The 19,576-nt window shown below is 33.0% G+C and overlaps 3 protein-coding genes across 12 annotated transcripts; 1 reads left to right on the top strand and 2 right to left on the bottom strand.

Moving 5' to 3' along the window:
• Positions 1-214: 214 nt before the first annotated feature.
• LOC107429012 (uncharacterized) lies at positions 215-7,550 on the bottom strand. 5 transcript variants are annotated; one of them, XM_060813439.1, is made up of 10 exons: positions 7,213-7,549; positions 5,398-5,465; positions 5,156-5,264; positions 4,949-5,030; positions 4,684-4,769; positions 3,218-3,321; positions 2,568-2,698; positions 2,376-2,469; positions 982-1,037; positions 215-515 (listed from the first exon to the last, which is right to left on the bottom strand). In XM_060813439.1, exons 2-10 carry the CDS (start codon positions 5,440-5,442, stop codon positions 422-424), a joined length of 801 nt encoding a protein of 266 aa, XP_060669422.1. In that variant the 5' UTR covers positions 5,443-5,465; positions 7,213-7,549; the 3' UTR covers positions 215-421. The 5 variants fall into 5 exon arrangements, with proteins under 5 accessions (XP_060669422.1, XP_015895108.1, XP_015895110.1 ...); XM_016039622.4 differs by having other exon boundaries at positions 5,398-5,469; XM_016039624.4 differs by having other exon boundaries at positions 5,398-5,520.
• A 4,676-nt stretch (positions 7,551-12,226) lies between these two features.
• Positions 12,227-18,435, top strand: LOC107429018 (beta-1,3-galactosyltransferase GALT1). Of its 6 annotated transcripts, none has more exons than XM_016039639.4 (9): positions 12,227-12,503; positions 13,875-13,942; positions 14,047-15,257; positions 15,938-16,170; positions 16,270-16,551; positions 16,839-16,967; positions 17,038-17,217; positions 17,530-17,637; positions 17,758-18,435. In XM_016039639.4, exons 3-9 carry the CDS (start codon positions 14,495-14,497, stop codon positions 17,968-17,970), a joined length of 1,908 nt encoding a protein of 635 aa, XP_015895125.3. In that variant the 5' UTR covers positions 12,227-12,503; positions 13,875-13,942; positions 14,047-14,494; the 3' UTR covers positions 17,971-18,435. The 6 variants fall into 6 exon arrangements, with proteins under 6 accessions (XP_015895125.3, XP_015895124.3, XP_015895123.3 ...); XM_016039638.4 differs by having other exon boundaries at positions 12,227-12,499; XM_025078398.3 differs by lacking the exon at positions 12,227-12,503 and adding an exon at positions 12,914-12,932.
• Positions 18,436-18,524: 89 nt separating this feature from the next.
• LOC107429017 (protein DMP9-like) lies at positions 18,525-19,452 on the bottom strand. The gene has a single exon (XM_016039635.4). The coding sequence runs from the start codon at positions 19,446-19,448 to the stop codon at positions 18,786-18,788; it is 663 nt and encodes a 220-aa protein (XP_015895121.3). The 5' UTR covers positions 19,449-19,452; the 3' UTR covers positions 18,525-18,785.
• Positions 19,453-19,576: the final 124 nt, after the last annotated feature.

Here is a 19,576-nt window from a genome sequence, read left to right on the forward strand (position 1 = left end):
ATGCTTGCTTTTATTCTAGTTTCCCCGATCTGTGACTGACTACTGGCTTTCTAGGTCTAAAAATTGCCTGCTTGAGGAGCGTCAGAGAAAGCAGTGAAAAGGATCAGAATGCAAGCAAAAGCCATATGAACAGAAGTGACACTTCCAAGCGGCTGTAATGCTTTTGTTGAATCACAATCTTAATAGAAAATTCAGTTAAGTAAAGAACACTCAATTACCACAATTACAATTTGATTTAAACTGCACAAAACCCCATTTCCATAATATACTTGCAATCGTATAATGTACAAAGCTCAATGCAGATTGTCTTTGTATGTAAATCTTATACAAAAACTACCACCATGGTTCACCATTACTATTCTGTGCCATGCCTACATCAAAATGACAGCATGGATTTACCTTGAACTATGAAAAGCATTGTTTAATCATCATCTGCATCAAAATCCTTGACTTTCACATCTGCATCTTCGCCATATTGTATGCAGTTGTCGATTTGAGCCAACACATACTGTATACTGTAAATGCCAACAATCCAATATTACGTTTTATTCGTATGAACATTAGTAAAAAGGCAAAAGCAGAGACTACTCTCACTTTTGTAGAATAAGACAGATAAACAGTAGTTTAAAAAGCCAAACTAATAAAGACTATCAGGTTAGGGAACTTCTGTCTACCATCTATTCAAGGTTTTCTACTGTTCATAATCTGTATTGAGGCTCTAGCAAAAGGCCTTGTACGACTTTAACAGACACCAGTGGCTTGTTAGAAGTTGAAGTTACAGAAAGCTATTAAAAAAGTTCCTCCTCCTAGCAAAGATCAGGAATATGCTTAATCTAAACACTGCCACTCTTGGCATCGCAATATATTAGTCAAAAAGGAGTTTAACTTTTATTGTTTTTACTTGCAATCAATATTAAAAGAACATACTTTTGATAATTTTATTTTACATTCGTCTTCAAATTTTAGATAGAGAGATTATACCTGCGCTCCTTCCTCAAATCAAGTGGCACAAAACTTACCATGCTATAGTCATCCACCTAATACCAAAAAAATTATCAAAGAATTATATGCCACCCAAAAAAGGCATCCAAAAACAAAATCATTTTTCTTCTCTTTCCCTTATTAAGGAGAAAAACAAATCTCTACAAAAAAGAGAAAAAAGTCATTGTGAGAAAACAAAGGCCAAACCATGTAAAACGGAATACCATGCACAATCAAGAATCAGGACATTTCATTCTAAAACATATGCTAGCATAATGTTCATCATAATCTGCAGATCACATTTCACAAAATTATATATAGCTTTACCGAGCAGATTAGGTCCCTAAACTTCAGTTAACAACATCTCCTAAAGTATTGCATAATATTCAATTGGACATATAGCTTTACCGAGCAGATTAGGTCCCTAAACTTCAGTTAACAACATCTCCTAAAGTATTGCATAATATTCAATTGGACACTCTTAATGCATATTCTATTAAAGTTTGACAAAATTGACCACCTTACATCCATATAAGCAGTCCATAGAGACGATATATGCTCAAACTTTGAAAACTTTACAAATAAAAATATATATAACATTTGAAAGGGGGAGAAAAGATTTCTAATGTTTCCTTTCATTTTCTAACATTTGAAAGGGGGAGAAAAGATTTCTAATGTTTCCTTTCATTTTCTATCAATTTTATTCCAAAACAGAAAATCTGACCCAAATATATATTGTCTGTACATGCTGTCTATTTGAATATTAGAAGTTCAATTTTGTGAAAGCAAATTGGCATTAAGTCATAATTTATGGATAAAATTGCTTCATAAAGTTTATGGAAAAAAGAGAGACGAATCAAACAAATGGGTAAATTTTGCAAATATTCGGAAGAAAACTTATATCCATAAATATATCAGTTATTGCTTTAAGAGACAAATATGGAAAAACATGCATTCTAGCTATAGCAAGTAGATAACCAATGTATTCCAACAATAACTGAAATTAAAACACTTTACATTCTCCAACTGTATATACAACATGCATCAAACAGAAACCATATGTACATAAATATATTCATGTCCTTGACTTTCTGGGGACCTTACTTACCTAAAATGCTTAATAGTCTCCCACTTCTTCATGCTGTCGGTTTCCATACATGCATGATATATTAGGTGCAATATTTCATAATTAAAAGCCTAAAGCAGTTTTCTATATGTGTCTTTGCAATCATAATTAAAAAATTATAAAGTTATTTTAAATTGCATAAAAAAGAAAAAAACATTCTTTTCTATGGAAAAATTTTTCTACAATCTTGACAAAGAAAACTGATGGAGAAAGCATCCAGTAAATCAAAAGCCAAATATAGGTTGCTCTTAAGAAGACTATGACTCACCAATTCAATCAAGGATTTGTTTAACTTGGCAAATTGAGGACCCATGCGTTGATTTAACTCTGACAGCAAAGCTCGAGGCTCTGGGTTCAAAAAGCTAAGAATAGTTGCGACCATAGACAGATTAGAATACTAAAAGATATTTAAATTGATATGTACAAATTAGAGAAAGCAAGAGATGGTAATTAGACTTACTCTTCAATATTCTTTTTGTCGGAGACAAGGTCCATTTTGGAGAGTATATTAACATGGGGCAACTCAAGCTGGACCATTGCAGAAAGAGATGCCATGCACCCACTTATAAACTTAGTCACATCCGTCATAAACTGGTAAAAATTTAATAGGAACACTCAGTTTAGAATTATGAACGGAATAGCAGATAACTATGAAAAATGAGCAGGGGATAGGAAAAATTTCAACTATACACCCCTATGTTTTGTTTAGGAAACATATAATTCTTTGTGGTTCAATTAAAAACATACCATAGAGGTGAATAGAAATTACTACCCTGCATACGCAATATATTAAGTGTTTAAAAAAAGTTCTTTATAACAAGTTTAAGGGGTAAGGAAATATACAGAATCATGGTCATTTTTCAATTAAAAACACTGGAAATGTCCTGTACTTAATTTTTTGAAGACAGAGAAAAGGTTTGAAATCTATAATTTTGAAGAATACACAATCCATTGGCCATGAAATGGACTGCATGGCATATCACAAGTGCCACAAACACAACCTAAATAGGAACTCATAATTTGGGTACACCCTAAACCAAAGGCACATGATTCCAATACCATCCTCCCCCAGCTCCAACAGAAAATAAATGGCAAATGATTTGTATATACCTGTGAATCAAGCATATATACAGCACAAACGTTGAAGCCTTTACGTTTCAAATGTTCAACAAAGTTCCGAAGCACTGGGACATGTGAAAAAAGTTCTATCTGGCCTACAAAGCATTTAGAGATGGAAGTTATAACTCATTATCCTGTCTACTGAAAGTAAATTAAAGAAAAAAGATACATGACCTTGTAAAGTCCAAACAAACTGGATTATGTGAAGGATAACGCCAATACTTTCTTCCTTTTTTATTCATCATGTTTTATCATTTTGGTCCTTATAGTTTTTTCATATCCAAAGGAGAAATAGACAGAAGCTACAAAATCATAGTTATGACACCGATTTTTCAAACCATGAATGTCATCATAAGCAGGCACTTCTTATCCTACTTCTCTTTTAAACTTTTCATATTACAGGGATTCTCTTTGTAAAAAGTTACATCAATAATAATAAATCTCTTGGTCAAAAGTTACATCAATAATAGTAATTTTTCAGTATGCACAAAACATATAGAAAATGCTCTTATCTTATCCTATAGTTGTCAACCAGTGTCTTTTGTTACGTTTGCTTTGTGATTTGGAAACTTTTTTTTTTTTTTTTAAATTTTCATTAAATCCAAAAAAACGGTTTCTAATAATTTTTAAAATAAGGAAATGTGTTTAATATGAAGTTCAAAAACTATTTTCAAACTCAATATATGTAGACTTTATTGGTAAAAAATATGAAAAGAAAAATGCATGGTTGTAATTTAACATGTTCTGAAAATAACTTTTCTGCCCTAAAGGCCTATTTTTCTCTAAAGCTTTCATTACTTGCTTTCATTACTTGCTTTCCTAGAAAAGGTTTCTTTTCTCCTAAAAGAAGTTCCTTTTACATCTTTGGTTCTCATCTTTCATCTATAGATTACATTGAAAAATCTTTTTGCAATTACCAAATCCCTTCCACAAGAATTGTCCCAGCTGCCACGAATTCAATGGACAGACTCTCTCATCAATCAGAATAACTTTTTTTTGCAGCAATCCAAGTCAAAAAATGTAATTTTTGATAATGTTCCTAATTCACTTGGAAATTTTTAAAGAAGTAATGAAATTAGAGATTTTCTTAAATATAACTTCTCATTCTACCAAAAAGCAGTTTTGATATGTCGTGCAGATCATTTTTCATCTCATCTGTTTTCTTTGCTAGCAGGGGAAACATAACCTAATTAGTCCCATGTTTTAGGCCTAACTTATTTCCGAGTTAACCAGTGCTGAATCACTTTACGTAAAATGTAATCATAACTCTTTAAGCATGTTTGTTCTTGTTTCTTGAATTTGGATGCATTTGAAAGAGCGTCAACCTATTACAACAGAAGTTTTGGCAGTTATGTTATGACAATCAGGCACCCTTTGTAGACAATGACAATATGCATCAGTACATTAATCTAATAACAAGTAAGTGAAATAGAATACACTGGGCTAAGTATTGTTACCTGGACAGTCAAAAACAAGATAGTCATCATCCAAGTAATTGTCCAATTCTTCTGTCAGCCAATCATCCAGATTTTCTTCAAGGTGTCTGTGAATGTTATTAAGGCAATACATTTTCAAATTACTCAACATTCCACTTCACATAAAATTTTGAGTTCTTTAGCATAAACATTATTTATATTATACATGCATATAAGAGGAAGAAACGATCTATAAAGGAAAAAGCAAAAAAGAAAAAATAAAAATGAGAAAATAATATTAGGATACTCCATGCAGTATATAAGCCCACCATTGGGACCTAGTCCAAGTTCCTCCATGACATCCTCCAAGGAAATGAGTTCTCTAATATCTGCAAGCAACAATATTTAAATGCTCAGGTACCAAAACGAGAAAATAATAGTTCACAGAAAATGGAGGGAAAAAGCGCATGGAATAGATAAACCTACTAGGAATCTAAACAATAGGTCTACCTACCCATGGCCACAGGATAGTCAAAGTTTTCTGCAGCAGGATCAAGGTTGACAATGTGCATTGTCCGCCCAACAGTTTCACAGTGTCGATTTAGACTAGAACAGTAAGTTGACTGACAGCAGCAGATAAAGTATTCACTAACATGGTTTATACTATCACAATATGAATAGCAACAACACAAAAAAAGGATAACCAAAAGAAATATGGTCAGTGTAGGTAGTATTAGAAAATATCCAGTCAGTCACCTTCCCACTGCCTGCTGGACCAATAACTAGTTGCGCATAGCCCATAGTATGCTTCTGAAGCAACTCCACTAACTAAATCAAAATAGAGAGATAGAGTTGAAGGCACCCGTAAACATGCAATTACTGAAACAGCACCCCCAATAGCAAACAACGAATTCAGGACATCAAAGTAGGCAATAAACACCAATCACCAGTGACAAACAGAAGACAAGAGTACTCGATTTATTAATTTCAAAAGAAATAAAAAGAAGTCACCATTCATTTAAATCACCAATCTAGACAAGACATTCTCAACCTCTATGTCTTCCGCTAACTCACAAGAAAATAACCATCACAACAAAAGAGATAGAACAAAGTAAGTTACAAATTCATATCCATTGAAAACAGAACAGATTGCTTCTTCAAAAAATGATTTATTTAACATTAAATTTCTAATTATTTAATTAAAAGACAATTTAACTTATAACTAACTCCCACAGGCCATATCCATGGATTAAAGAACTAAGCAAGCAAATTCTTTCACATCCATTAAAAAAATAATAATAATAAAATAAAATAAATAAAAGAAGAAGAGGAAAAGAAAGAAGCAAAGAAAGACATTAATTTCATAAAAGAAAAATAAGAACAAAAATAGCAATTTAGCTACCGCATGAATTGCCTATATGACATTTTATTATAAGGTATAGCCTTTCCTCAAACAAGAAGAGCAAAGAAAAAATCATGTTGCAAACAAAGCAACTCATATGCTTCAAAGCTAGTAAACTTTCTAGCTATTAATTATTTCAAAACTTGACAGCACAACGTTTTGATAGACGATATAGACTTCACATCCAGCATTTAATGGGATCATGCAGTATATTAAAATTTTGATTTCTCACTGCATTATGTATAAATATATACACATAACAAAAATTGCCTCTTAACTAAAAGTTAAAACTTGCTTTTCCATTATCTTACCTAAACGCATAAGAAAAAGATACATATTTTACTGTCTGAGTGTCCAATAATCAGAACCCATTTAAAAAAAAAAAAAAAAAAAAAAAAAAAAAAAAGGGGAATAAAAAACACAAGGCAACAGAAAGAAAGAATATACAAAGGGTAGGGGGTAAAACAAAAACATGTGTAAGCATTGCATTCAAAGTGAAAACATACAACATCCCCCCTCTAAAAGAAGCTATCAAGCTAGATGTTTTGAATAATCTGACGCTAAACAATCATGTTTATCACAAGAATGCAAATTATAACAAATTGCTACTAGTAACAAAAACTATAAGCATAATTTACAAAGAAATGTATTAAACAGTTCAATTGATTCTACAAAATAATAAAATAGTCAAGCTTATATAACCATTATTTGTGAAAGAAAAATAAAAAATATAAGTCCTTTAGGCCAGAGATCATAAAACTTGAAAAGGGTAGGTCCATAATATGAATCATAAGGTAAAGTATATTCAGAATAGTATTCATCAGTGCAATTGCTTCTTCAATGAGAGAAGCATTGAGTTTTAGATGCTTAATCATATAACCAGAAGATGATTTACTTATAATTTCCCATGGGTTACAAGTAGAACCCCACCTAATAAAATTTTTACATCAATGAAACAAAAACAAAAGAAAGAAATGAATTTCATACAAAATAATAAGAACAGGAAAATGTAGCAATTTGGAGATGAGACTTCAAAAAGTAAATTAACAAACGTAGCAATTTAGGAAATAGCTCTCCAATGTTCCAAGATAAGCGCAGGAAGCAAAGCAACTTGAGCAAAAGTAGAAGAAGAAATAACAAGCATGTAAAAAATTACTATAAGATTTTACATGACGTCGGGTTTAGTGGATTGGGGTCTGGAGGTATGCAAGGTTTGGGGATTCGGATGGCCTGTTGGTTTGAACTTCAATAAGAACCAGAGAAGGTCGCCGCCGTTCGGAGAGCAGTAATAAAGTGCGTTGCCGACCGGAGAGACACGCGGATAAAGAGAAATGTCACTGTTGGGTCACACCGGCTGATGGGAATAAAAGGCTGCAGTGTTTCAAGGCTAGTCTGGCTCAACGATGACGGTGAACAGGCTCGAATGGCGACGCGAAATTTGGTTTCGATCTTTTCGGTTGATATTGGGGAATAGGGCAATTATTGATTTTTTGACCCCCAAAAAAAAAAAAGTTCACTTTTCCAAAAATAATAATAATAATAATAATAATATTTTTTTACTATTTTTCAAAAATAAAAAAATACTAATGCCGATAGAGGGACAAAGGGCCTTCTTAGAATTCACTATGTCAATTCGGGCTTGGTCTGATTATGGGCTGTGGGATGGGCTTCGATGTGATGCAGTATCATCTTATTAATTTTTATTTTTTTTTCCCTTGAATTTCCTCCGTCTTCTTTTCTTTTATGTTTTTAATTTTCTTCTTCTTTATCTTGTCTTGAAAAAATTCAAATATTCACATAAAATGTTTGTAAATAAAAAGCAATTATATAGCTCGGCTTTCTTAAATTTTGTGTAACCTTTTTTTTTTTTTTGGGATTTATATATAATCCTTCTTGAATTAGCATTTCTCAATGTATAAATGTTTAACTATATATATATATATATATAATATATGGCATAGATATGATAAATTTTATATAAAACTTAATTGTTATTAATACCCAATTTTGTGGTGTCAAATCTACAAGGTCCATTTATTTAATTGTATTTCTTATAGTTTTAGTATAATAGAGACTAACCTACATATAAAGAAAGTGTTAAAGAGAAAAATAATAAAAGAAATAAAAATTCATTTCTTTTCAACTTAATTTTTGAAAAAATGTATAATTCAATTTGATATCAACACCGGAAATCTAAAAAATATTGGATTCAAAACTCAAAAAGCAAGCCTATATACTAGAGAGTCTAAAAAAAAAAATAAAAAATATATATATATATCTTTTATCGACTTAACCTTTTTAAATGAATTGGTTAACATAAAAATAAATTCATAATATCAATAAATAGGTAATTAGTTTAAATAACGTTTTAAGATAAACTCATTTTTTTTAAAAGTGGATAAGTTATAATATCTTCATTTTCGTCAAACCTAATATATTTTAAAGCCCATGCTTTAAATTTAAGCCCAAATTTGAATACAAAGCTAATGCTGAATCATTTTCATTAAGTTTTGCTTTGTCATAGATATTGAAAATAGAATCAAATAAGTTAGATTACTCAATGCCTAGTAAATATATACGTTTTTTAAGGAAACATGCATTTTTCTTTTTTTAAGCTTTCTTTGAAGTGGTACAATAGAAAAAAGAGACTTTCGTATATCTAAACAAGAGGTTTGAGATAGGGAATAGTAGCTAGAGCTCTCATTCTCCAAAAACAATTTCATGTTCCTTCCATTGAGTAAACAAGCGACCCTAAAATATTTTGTGTAATAGAACGAAGACAATCTCTTTTATTTACAAGTAATTTACAAAGCTTTATAAAAGAAAAAATTATGATTAAAGACCAGAGGATGTGCCAATCTATGATTTAGCAATGAGAAGAAACAAAGAAAATCTATTAAAAAACATCATGGCTATTGCATTAATCAAAGGAAGAGGAGGAAAATGAATTAGACCTGGTATATTTAACTGATCTATTTCATCCAAAGAGATCAGAACAACCTTACTCATGGCCTCATATCTTCTCATTTAGTTTTCTTCAACTTATTAGCCACATTCACCATGCTTCTCATGCAAAATAACCAAAGAAGTTTCTCCGTATTTGCTCTCTTTTTGAAATACTCAAGCTATAGCTAACATAAATTGTCTTCTTTTATCATCTAGATGCTATCAAAACTTATCATGGTTTTTACTCCCACTTTTCTTTCCTTATTTGTAAGTTTAAATCTATTTATTGTTGGAATTACATATATTTGTTTATTTTTGTTGCAAAATTGTTGTGTTGACTTTGATTTACTATATTTGTGACCAAGTAGATCGAAGATTATTCATATGATATTTTCAAGAGTCCTGAGTTAGCTCTCACACAAAAAAACATGGGGATATTCAGCTAAGGTTGAAAAAGGGCATACTGAAGACTTTGGGCCATTGCTGCCACACAAATCCTTTGTTCAAAATCCTTCCCAAACAATGACAAATTTAAGAAAAAATACTTAAATTTTTTTTTTTTTAAAAAGACATATAAATAAAACATGATAACATCATTATCTTGTAGAGTTTCTTAGGTGTTACGTTATTCCATGTGTTCCACTTAATTGGTTTCACAACATGTACAACACAAGGCGATAACAGTTGATGCCTGACAGATTTTAATATAAATGAAATATTAAAAGCAAGTTCAATAACAAACATCTAGTAGAAAAAAATAAAATAAAATAAAGTTTAACAACAAAAATTATCGTAGTTCGCATATTTTCCTTCAAAAAATTCCTCTAGATCTATAAGTTTTCTATTTGGAAGTTTTGATCAATGAAAACAGGTCCATATATATCACATTCAACCTCACAAAACCATTTTATGATTAGCAAAAAATAATAATAATTATGATTTACATTCCAATTTGTTCAATGCCATCTAAAATATTTGACAAAATGACATGCCAAAAATTTCAGCCTCACAACAAAAGCATATAAAAACATGGTATATTACACCAAAATTCTACCATCTTGATGGTTTTCATATTCAACCTCACAAAACCAATTTAATTATATACTTACAAGAATAAATATATAGGATTTTGATTCATTAAAAATATAATTCCCATTTCATACTAAAATCTATTAATTAACATGATAAATATTTAGTATAAACTTTTTGATTTAAATTATTAAATTGATATAACACCTTCATTTTTTAACATATGCATAAGTTTTTATTTTATACCGAAAACATGTCTCAATAAAAAATTAATATAATATATTTCTATAGTTAATTATGAGATTTTCATTTCAATTTGTCCAACTCCATCTAAAAACTTGACAAAAATGACATGGCTAATCACAACCTCACAATCAAAGCCACTAAACACATGGAAATAAAAGGCCAAAATTTTACCATCTTGATTCGATAATGTTTCATAAGTTTTATCTATTTATTTATTTTTGTGAAAATGTTTCATAAGTTTGATATGTTAGGTGACTGCCCCTTTCGCGTTTCGATTGGGTTCAAACACGTGCTTTTGGGGTATGGCCTGTTTCGAGGCCGAATGACTACCTTTGAATTGAATTTAGCATCAGATAGGTAAGCTGTCGGTGGTGCTCTGGCAGCTTCAACGCTTGGCAATCAATTTGCATAAATGTGAAGGGCTTTCATGATTAGGTGCTTCCTTGAAAAAACAAATAAAAAATAAATAAATAAATAAATAAAAGAGAGAGAGAAAGAAAAAACCATGATTAGGTGGTTCAAAATGATTGGCTTTTCCATAACTTTTACAAAAATGACTGCCACACTGTCCTTTTGCTAAAACCACCGTTGTTTGAAAGTGCCTTCTCACCCGCCAACAACGGACCGCAAGATATTCTTTCTGTCATTAAGGTAAAACATTGAGGACCTAACTGTCATTTGACGCAGCGAAATTGTTTCTTAGGCTTGGCAAGTTTCTAAGGCTACCGCCCCTGGTGTCTCCGCCCTTCATTAATGTCAGGCGTTCCAGCAAAGAAAGAGAAAGTAAAAGAATATTCAAAATTATCTTTATTTTTATTATTTGCTGAAAACATAGTTTAATTCAAAATTTATTTTGGTGTTAAAAAAAAAAAAAAAAGAGATGAAATATTTTAAGAGTACAATTTGTTGACCATAGATTTTAAAACTTATTTCTTAGAATCCAAGAGCATAAATTTAAAATAAAATATTATAATTTCAATAATACACTCTACCATTTTTTTTTGTTGCATAGTGCCAGTTTATTTACTAGTTATTCTTTGGATATGAATAATTATTTTTTGAAACATTCTTTGGATATATATATATATATATATATGATAACAATTCTCAGCAATATTAAAGTCGCATTTTCTTTTTGGCATTGACATACAAAAGTTGCATTTATGTATTTAAAAGTTTGTTTATTATCATTGTTAATTTATAATAGTTTTTTCAACCGTTAATGTGATTGCTATGTTGTTTCGTTATTTGCCATAGTTAATTTCAATTAGTCAGCAAACAAAACAGATAACAAAAGAATTCATTTTCTTACTTTTCTAAAAAAATATTTTTAATCCCAACTTTCAGATTTTTTTTTTTTTTTACTTCAATTTTTCCGAATTACTAAACATAAAGTTCGGAAAGACTGGAACCAGTAAGCAAATTTTAAGATCTCAAATTCGCAATAAAGCACTTTCCTTTATGTGCATTTTATTTTATTTTATTTTTTACTGAGCTGTGAATCTGGTGGGGATGACTGACCCAGTGACGGTAAGAGGGGGGACGAATAAATAAATAAATCTTCCACCAAAAAAAGGAATAGTATAAAAGGTAAAAGCCAATTAAAACAGATTTTTCCACATTATTTATCCTGTCCTACCAGAGCTCGCCACGTCACGACGTTGCAATCTTAAAAGACTACAATTGCGCAAAATGTCTTATTGACTTGGTTCTACTTTATTCAAAAAAAAAAAAAAAAAGAAAAAAAAAAGAAAAAGAATTGGTTCTCTACGGGTCAATAATAACAATAGTAAAATAAAAGAATTGAATTGAGCAAATAAAATAAAATAATAATAATAATAATAATAATAATAAATAAATAAATAAATTGAATTATTATGTAAAAAATGAATTCAAATGGTCAAGAACTTGGCCTGTACATATTTATTTAATTTTTGTTTATTTTATACGGCATTTACATTTTCTCTCAGAATTGATTTATTAAGTAAAACTGAACATATGAAGACTTAAAAAAGTGGACCAAATCAACAAAGCTGGGCGGAAGCAAACAGTTTCTTCTTCCTTTCTTCTTATTTGTTTCCCACCGTTGCGCGTAGAACCATAGAAGTAGACTTGGATTCAAAACCACACAGGATCTAACGCATTTTTTTCTCTCTCTTTCTTTCTCTTTTTCTCTTTTTCTTTCTAAAATTTTCTCGTTGCTCCCTTTCCGGCATTCTTCGGACACAAGCTTCGGTAGGTAATTTCGTACTCCCCAACTTTACTCAAAGCATTTTCCTCTGCTTTTGTTCTCTCTTAGACGGTGTCATTTTCGGTCTTGTTTTCTAAAGCTTAAAGCTCTCTGTTTTTTTTTTTTTTTTTTTTTTTTGTTTTTTTGTGTGGTTGAATTATTAGAAAATTCGGTGTTGTTCTTTTCTGGTCGCGTACTCCTGGTATTATGCGTTTGGATCTGTCTGTGGCGGTTTTTTTTCTTTTTTTTTTTTTTTCTTTTTCATAAATTTGTTGTAGATGATTTTGGTCGCCGAGAAAATTGACTGAAGGCAGAGAAGAGAGATACTGGAATTTTGGCTTTTTTTTTTTTTTTTTTTTTTAGTTGCTATTATGGTAGTAAAGTGATAAAATAGTCTTCACCAGCGTCTATGGATTTTATGAGGCTTAATGGGTAAAGGTATTAGTTGTATTTTAACTCCCGAATTATCATAAATTTTTAGTACTATGAAATTAGCCTTTTCTTTTCTGATTAGGCCGCTTGGCAACGAATCGGAAATATAGCAGATATGTTTTAAGCTCTCATGCAAGTAGATTAATTTTTCAGCGTCTCTTTTCTTTTCCTTTTTTAATAATTTCTTTTATTATTAGTATTATTGTTTTTTGCGTGTGTTAGTGGAAGTTGGATTATTTCTTTTCTAAACAAATTTTCCAACAGCATTTCTATAAATTTTAGGACGGAAGTAAGCTTGGAAGTTGGAACAAGTCAATAAAGGTGTTCTACCGCATAAGTCATAAAAGAACTATTTGATTTTGGAATGAATTAGTGGGCAACTCTTTGATCGAGAATTTTAATTCATTTTTCTCTAATTTTCGTTTCTTTTCAAGTTTTTTAATTGATTCACTGATATCAGCTATTGAAAAACGGTGGCACTTTAGTCCTTCGTCATTATTACCTTGTAAAATATTGGTTACCGTCGCCTGTCGCTAGGTGCATATATGCTTTGAATATTATCTGCTTCAGAAGACAATAATTACAGCTGTTGAAAGAGGAAAGTAGGTGTTTGAATTTCACACCTTGGTTAAGAGCTAGGAAGGATCTAAAAGTTTATTGGTTGAAATATTTTCCAGGGAATATGCTTCTCTTGTTGAAAATGCCCTTTATCTTTTAAATCTGTTCTGTAATGGTGTTTGATTTGAGAAACAACGGTTTATGTGGATTTAAAAGGGAAAACTATATGATAAATGTCATTGACGTGTTTTGACTCAGGAATCATATTATATTTATGGCATTTTAGGATAACTTGTAAGTTGTAACAAAGCTCAGCAGTGTTGCCTCTAATTCCGCTTTGATATTTAATTTTTTGTGCTTTTCTTTCTTTCTTTTTCCAAAACTATGCAGGCCATTGATGGCCATAAACAGAGGACTATTCCAAACTGTATGATTGTTCGTTTTCTAATTATGGAGAGGTTCTTTAACATTCTTCTTCTTTATTTATTTCTTTATCTTTCTTAAAAGAAAAAAAAAAAATCATGTTGACTGATCCTTTTGCTTACATGATTTGCACTCACAGATATAAAGCGAAAAAATGGTCTTATATTTGACGATGTAGATGCTTCATGACTTAGTGCTATTCTGGTGGATTCATTGGAACTCAGCATACTAGAACAACCACTTTTCAAGCTAGAAAAAGATGCTAGTGGAAGGTGGTGATTATGTGAGTTAAGCAGCAGACTGAGAATAGAAGAACTTGAAATGGATACTTCCACGAACTAATTGGCCGTATTGCTCAAATAGGCATATGATCAGTTCATACCCTGCTGATGAGTTACAGGCTTTAACTGCTTAGAGTTGTAGATCATTCTTCTTCCTCTTTGTTAGCACCTTGCCTTTTGGATTTTCTATGTGCAATTAATTTTTTTGTAGTTCATGCAACCATCACAAGTTAGAATTGTGGTTTATTTATTCTTAGTCATAAAAGGAATTGGGCTTTGAGATATTCATGCGTTTGTGTGCTCATAATGAAGAAATGGTATGGTGGTGTATTGGTTGCATCCTTATTTATGCTTCTAGTCCTGAGATATACCATCACAAAGAATCCTATCGGGGAGAGTTATTTGGCAAATCCCTTCACCATCAATGGTACTAATCCTCTTGAATGGATAAATTCTGGTGTTCCACCAGCCATTCAAAATCCAGAAGGTGCTTCTCAAGTAATATCTGCAGAGTCCATGGTAGTGAGTCTTTTTGCTCAATGGAACACCTCCAATGAAGAACAGCTGTCTCTGCAGACATGGAACCATATGAAACATCTAATTAACAATGCCCAGGGTTTACCCAATGCAATAGATGCTATTAAGGAAGCTGGAGGTGTATGGAATAGCCTTATGGCTTTGGTTCAAGAGGAAAAGCTTGGTTATTCTAACGAAAGTTCACAAGGGAGGGCTAAAGAGAAACAGTGTCCTCATTTCTTAAATAAAATGAATGGCACAGAACCTGATAATGGTGGCTATAAGATGCGGGTTCCTTGTGGCCTGACTCAAGGTTCTTCAATTACAGTTATTGGTATTCCAAATGGTATTCTAGGTAATTTTCGGATTGAATTGACAGGGGAACCACTTCCAGGGGAGCCTGATCCACCCATTATTTTGCATTACAATGTTAGACTTCATGGTGACAAGATAACTGAAGACCCTGTAATTGTCCAAAACACCTGGACTGCTGCTCATGATTGGGGTGCAGAGGAACGATGTCCCTCACCAACTCCTGAAAAGGATAAGAAAGGTGTTGCCTTACTGTTTCTTTTACTTGATTGAGCTCAAAACATATTTAGATTACAGCTTTGTAGCTTGACCCTTTTAAGTATTTCTGTTTTCCACAGACCTGCATAAAAATTTGTATACCAACTTTCCATCCTCAAAAAGTCCGATTCAAATGACTAATTGCAGTCAAGTAATTTGTCTTCAATACTTGTTTGTTATTTCATAGTTTATGTCCATGAGGTAGTTACTGTTTTCCATATAATTCATGTCCATTCAAACTTCCTGCTAATTACTGTTAGATAGTTTGTTATGGCTAGAAAATTCTAACTTGCTATATAACTTTAGGCACTCATTCTTTTGAGGGTTTGTAATAAGCTTAGAAGCATGTAACAAAAGCCTTCTAGTTTTGTTGAATTAAAAATGTTGAAAGCGTGCCTAACCTTATTGAGTTGTATGTAGACAATCGGTCCATTGTGCAACAAATTCTGTGCTGTCTTAGCATGACAATTCAATTTGAGTCACGGCATGCTTCTATGTTGTCAGTTTCACTGAACACTGAAGTAGTGAAGTAAATTTTTCCATATAAAATAATGCCAAATGCTTGTTCCCTGTTGCTTTATCATGTAAGGCATCATATGGTGGTTCCATTTTACAATATCTGCTGGTCTTCTAATTAATGACGTTTTTGGTGTCCTTTACCAGTGGATGAATTGGACCAATGCAACAAGATAGTAGGCAAAGGTGATGCCCAAATTCTCCTGGGTATGCGTTCCAATGTTTCAAGGCGATCTTCAAGTTTGCAAGATGGATCCAAGGCCAGAAAATACTTCCCTTTTAAGCAAGGTTATCCATTTGTTGCAACGCTCAGAGTGGGATCTGAAGGAATCCAAATGACGGTTGATGGAAAGCACATTACATCCTTTGCTTATCGTGAAGTAATTTCTCCCTTCTTTTCCCAGTTGCTTTAGAATTTCAACTGATAGATAGACTTGTATCATTGAATTTATTTGCTATTTGGGTGGTTAACTATTCAGGCATTGGAGCCATGGCTTGTTAGTGAAGTCAGGATTGATGGAGACTTGAAGTTGATTTCTGTCCTGGCCAGTGGTTTACCCACATCAGAGGATTCAGAGCACATAATTGATTTAGAAGCGTTGAAATCAGCTCCTCTCTCTCCTAAGAAACCATTAACTCTCTTCATTGGTGTGTTTTCCACTGCAAACAATTTTAAGCGTCGAATGGCTGTTAGAAGAACGTGGATGCAGTATGCTGCAGTAAGGAATGGGGCAGTTGCTGTGCGATTTTTTGTTGGTTTGGTGAGCTTCACATTTGCTGATCCTTTTCTGTGCAATCTGTTCTAGTAGCTTCAAAGCACACCATTTATGAAATATGACATGATGGAATTTTTACAGAATCGGAAATTAATTTTACGGCTGATTGGATGGTTCCTGATACCGTGTTTTGATATCATGTGTATCACCAGTGACAATCATTATTATGGACACTTCTGAAGTGCTTGCATTTGTCATTAGTATAAACATTTGAGGGTTATTTTCCGTCACTAAGCATGCTGAATCTTAATCAAGTTTGTGTCATACTGCAGCATAAAAACCAAATAGTTAATGAGGAACTCTGGAATGAGGCACAGACGTATGGAGATGTACAGCTGATGCCATTTGTAGATTACTATGGCCTCATCACATGGAAAACTCTAGGCATCTGCATCTTTGGGGTAAAGTCTGCTCTTTTCCTAAAACTAGTGAAGTATCTCCTTTATCTTATTCACCTCATCTCTTCAACAGACAGAGGTTGTTTCTGCCAAGTTTGTCATGAAGACGGATGATGATGCATTTGTTCGTGTGGATGAAGTTCTAGCTTCTTTACGTAGGATTAATGTGACCCGGGGATTGCTTTATGGACTCATTAATTCAGATTCCCGGCCTCATCGCAATCCTGATAGCAAGTGGTATATCAGCAATGAGGTAATAGTCTTTGTTGATCCTGTATAATAATGCATAATTGATCTCTTATATTCTTGTAAGTTGACTTTGGAAACTAAAAAACTTTTCCTACTGGATGTTATATCTTCTGCTTGTATGATGACAGAAGACCACAGAAATAGTAAGCTTTTGCAAATTACGACTTGTGGGGTATTAGCGTACAAATGTATTGTTGCATGCTAGTGAAGGAATATGCATGTTCTCTATTGATCCTTGGTTATTCAACGATAGAGCAATTACTATTCTTATTGTGTCTCATTCATTTGTGTACCTTAATTGCTTATTCTTATGAAGGAATGGCCTGAAGAGACTTACCCACCGTGGGCACATGGTCCTGGTTATGTGGTGTCGAGAGACATAGCAAAGGCAGTCTTCAGAAAGCACAGAAAAGGTCATTTAAAGGTAACGACTCAAATCTGTCTAATGCCACATGCGGGAGAAGCTACAAGATTTTAATTGCTGTCGTTCCCCCGCATGAAAATTTTATTGATAAGACTCAGAAAATGATGCATGTTATGACAGATGTTTAAGCTAGAGGATGTGGCAATGGGCATCTGGATTGCAGATATGAAAAAGGAGGGTTTAAAGGTACGCTATGAGAAGGAAGAGAGAATCTATAACGAGGGATGCAAGGACGGTTATATCGTGGCACATTACCAAGGTCCAAGAGAGATGCTCTGTCTCTGGCAAAAACTTCAAGAAGGAAACGGTGCTAGATGCTGTGGAGAAAGATAAGCATAATTCGGACACTTAATTTGAATTTTTAAATCTTGGTAACCGACCTTTTTTTGTAGAGATTTGCTGACCAACCAAGATTTTGACAGAAGACCCTCTCTAATCGGACGAGCTTATCGAGAGATTTATGGGGGACTTTGGGTTGGAGAGGGTGGTTTATCACTTGTGTATATTTAGGAATAGTACGTAGCAATTAGATATATGATATAGTCGAGAGGCACGTAGAGGTTCGCGAATTTGGTAGGGTACAGAGAATTTGTGTTGTATAATTCTCATATTCTATATAGGACCACGAGTTGCAAAATTCTTTTATTCCATTACATCATTTCTCGTCTGGCCAGATGAGGGATCGTAATAGTCGTATTTCTAGGAAATTATGGGAAAGTATGTTACTCCTCGTCTAGTGTTATTATTATTTGTACGACCATTCGAATAGCATTGCTCAATTCCATTTTATTTTTTTTATATTTTTTTTAAAGAAAGTCAAACTTAAATCCGTTTTATATAAACAAACAAACTAAAAGTAACTTTTCACCTGTTGGATGTAAAATGCATAAACAAATAAGAAAATATTACATATCTTTAGAAAATAAAGAACAAAAATTATCTACCTTAATAATGAAGATGAATTATTCAAGAAGTAACAAATAATAGACCCTGTAAAGTTCTTAGTACTGTGTTAACTAAAATTGAAACAAAAAAGTTAAAAATCCTTTTTGCCTTCTTCCCAAAAATAAATATAAATAAATAATTAATTAAAAATCCTAAACACTAAATCGTAGCGACAACTCTACTAGGAAGCAGCAAAACGACAATCAATTAGCCATACAACCAATGCCGTATCTGGTGTTGGGAAACACCAAAAACAGACCACTACAAATAATCCCAACCATCAAAGGAAGACTCTCCATAACTTCGTCCATGTCCCTTACATGTCCCGGGAACAGACAGTCCGTCACACGGTTGTCGGAAAATGCGACGGCCGTGAAAACCATCACCGACATGACTGCATGAACGAAATCCGTGAACCCAACTTTGTACCTCTCGTCTTTCGGAACTTCCACTCCTAGGCCGGATCTGAAAACGGCCAAACCTTTCGGGGTCACGAAGCCGTAGTAGACTTTCCCGTCCGGGCCTTTGAAACTGTCCGTGAAGTGGAAGAAGAAGCAAGAGAGAGTGCAGAGGCCGAGTAGGGCGTGAATCATAAGGGTGCTGACGGGGGAGCACTGACCGTCCCCGGAGACCGACGGGAGGAGCATCTCGAACGTGAGAAGTGTTCCGGTGGGTAGGAAATTGACGAGCATGGAGGTTTTGGACAGAGTTTTCTGCATTCCCTTCGCCATTGCTCGTCTTTTGCGGCCACCTTCTTCGGTGGTGGTGATGATGGTCGATTGGGGTGAAGATGGGTATAAGGTTTGGTCATTTTGTGGAGTTGCAGTATAGATTTTGATTCCAATGTCTTCAACACGATTCTCCATCTTTTGCTATCAAACAGTTTTGCTATCAGACGTTAAAATAACAGGACTTTGTAGAGATTTTCTCGAGAAAAAAAAAATTGTCTTTTTTCTTGGACGAGGCTAGAAGATATTCAATGAGTAATTTGGTG

This window comes from Ziziphus jujuba, chromosome 12 (genome assembly GCF_031755915.1).
Source record: "Ziziphus jujuba cultivar Dongzao chromosome 12, ASM3175591v1".
Classification (NCBI taxonomy): domain Eukaryota; kingdom Viridiplantae; phylum Streptophyta; class Magnoliopsida; order Rosales; family Rhamnaceae; genus Ziziphus; species Ziziphus jujuba.

What these genes read in the sequence shown, in the direction of transcription:
- LOC107429012 (XM_060813439.1), bottom strand. Translation starts at nt 5,442, where the DNA reads ATGGGCTATGCGCAACTAGTTATTGGTCCAGCAGGCAGTGGGAAG. An exon ending in TGACTATCCTGTGGCCATGG is followed by an intron (nt 5,031 to 5,155) that starts GTAGGTAGACCT and finishes TGTTGCTTGCAG; the next exon opens with ATATTAGAGAACTCATTTCC. An exon ending in ACAAATCCTTGATTGAATTG is followed by an intron (nt 1,038 to 2,375) that starts GTGAGTCATAGT and finishes TTTTGGTATTAG; the next exon opens with GTGGATGACTATAGCATGGT.
- LOC107429018 (XM_016039639.4), top strand. Translation starts at nt 14,495, where the DNA reads ATGAAGAAATGGTATGGTGGTGTATTGGTTGCATCCTTATTTATGCTT. An exon ending in CATCCTTTGCTTATCGTGAA is followed by an intron (nt 16,171 to 16,269) that starts GTAATTTCTCCC and finishes TTAACTATTCAG; the next exon opens with GCATTGGAGCCATGGCTTGT. An exon ending in TGCGATTTTTTGTTGGTTTG is followed by an intron (nt 16,552 to 16,838) that starts GTGAGCTTCACA and finishes GTCATACTGCAG; the next exon opens with CATAAAAACCAAATAGTTAA.
- LOC107429017 (XM_016039635.4), bottom strand. Translation starts at nt 19,448, where the DNA reads ATGGAGAATCGTGTTGAAGACATTGGAATCAAAATCTATACTGCAACT.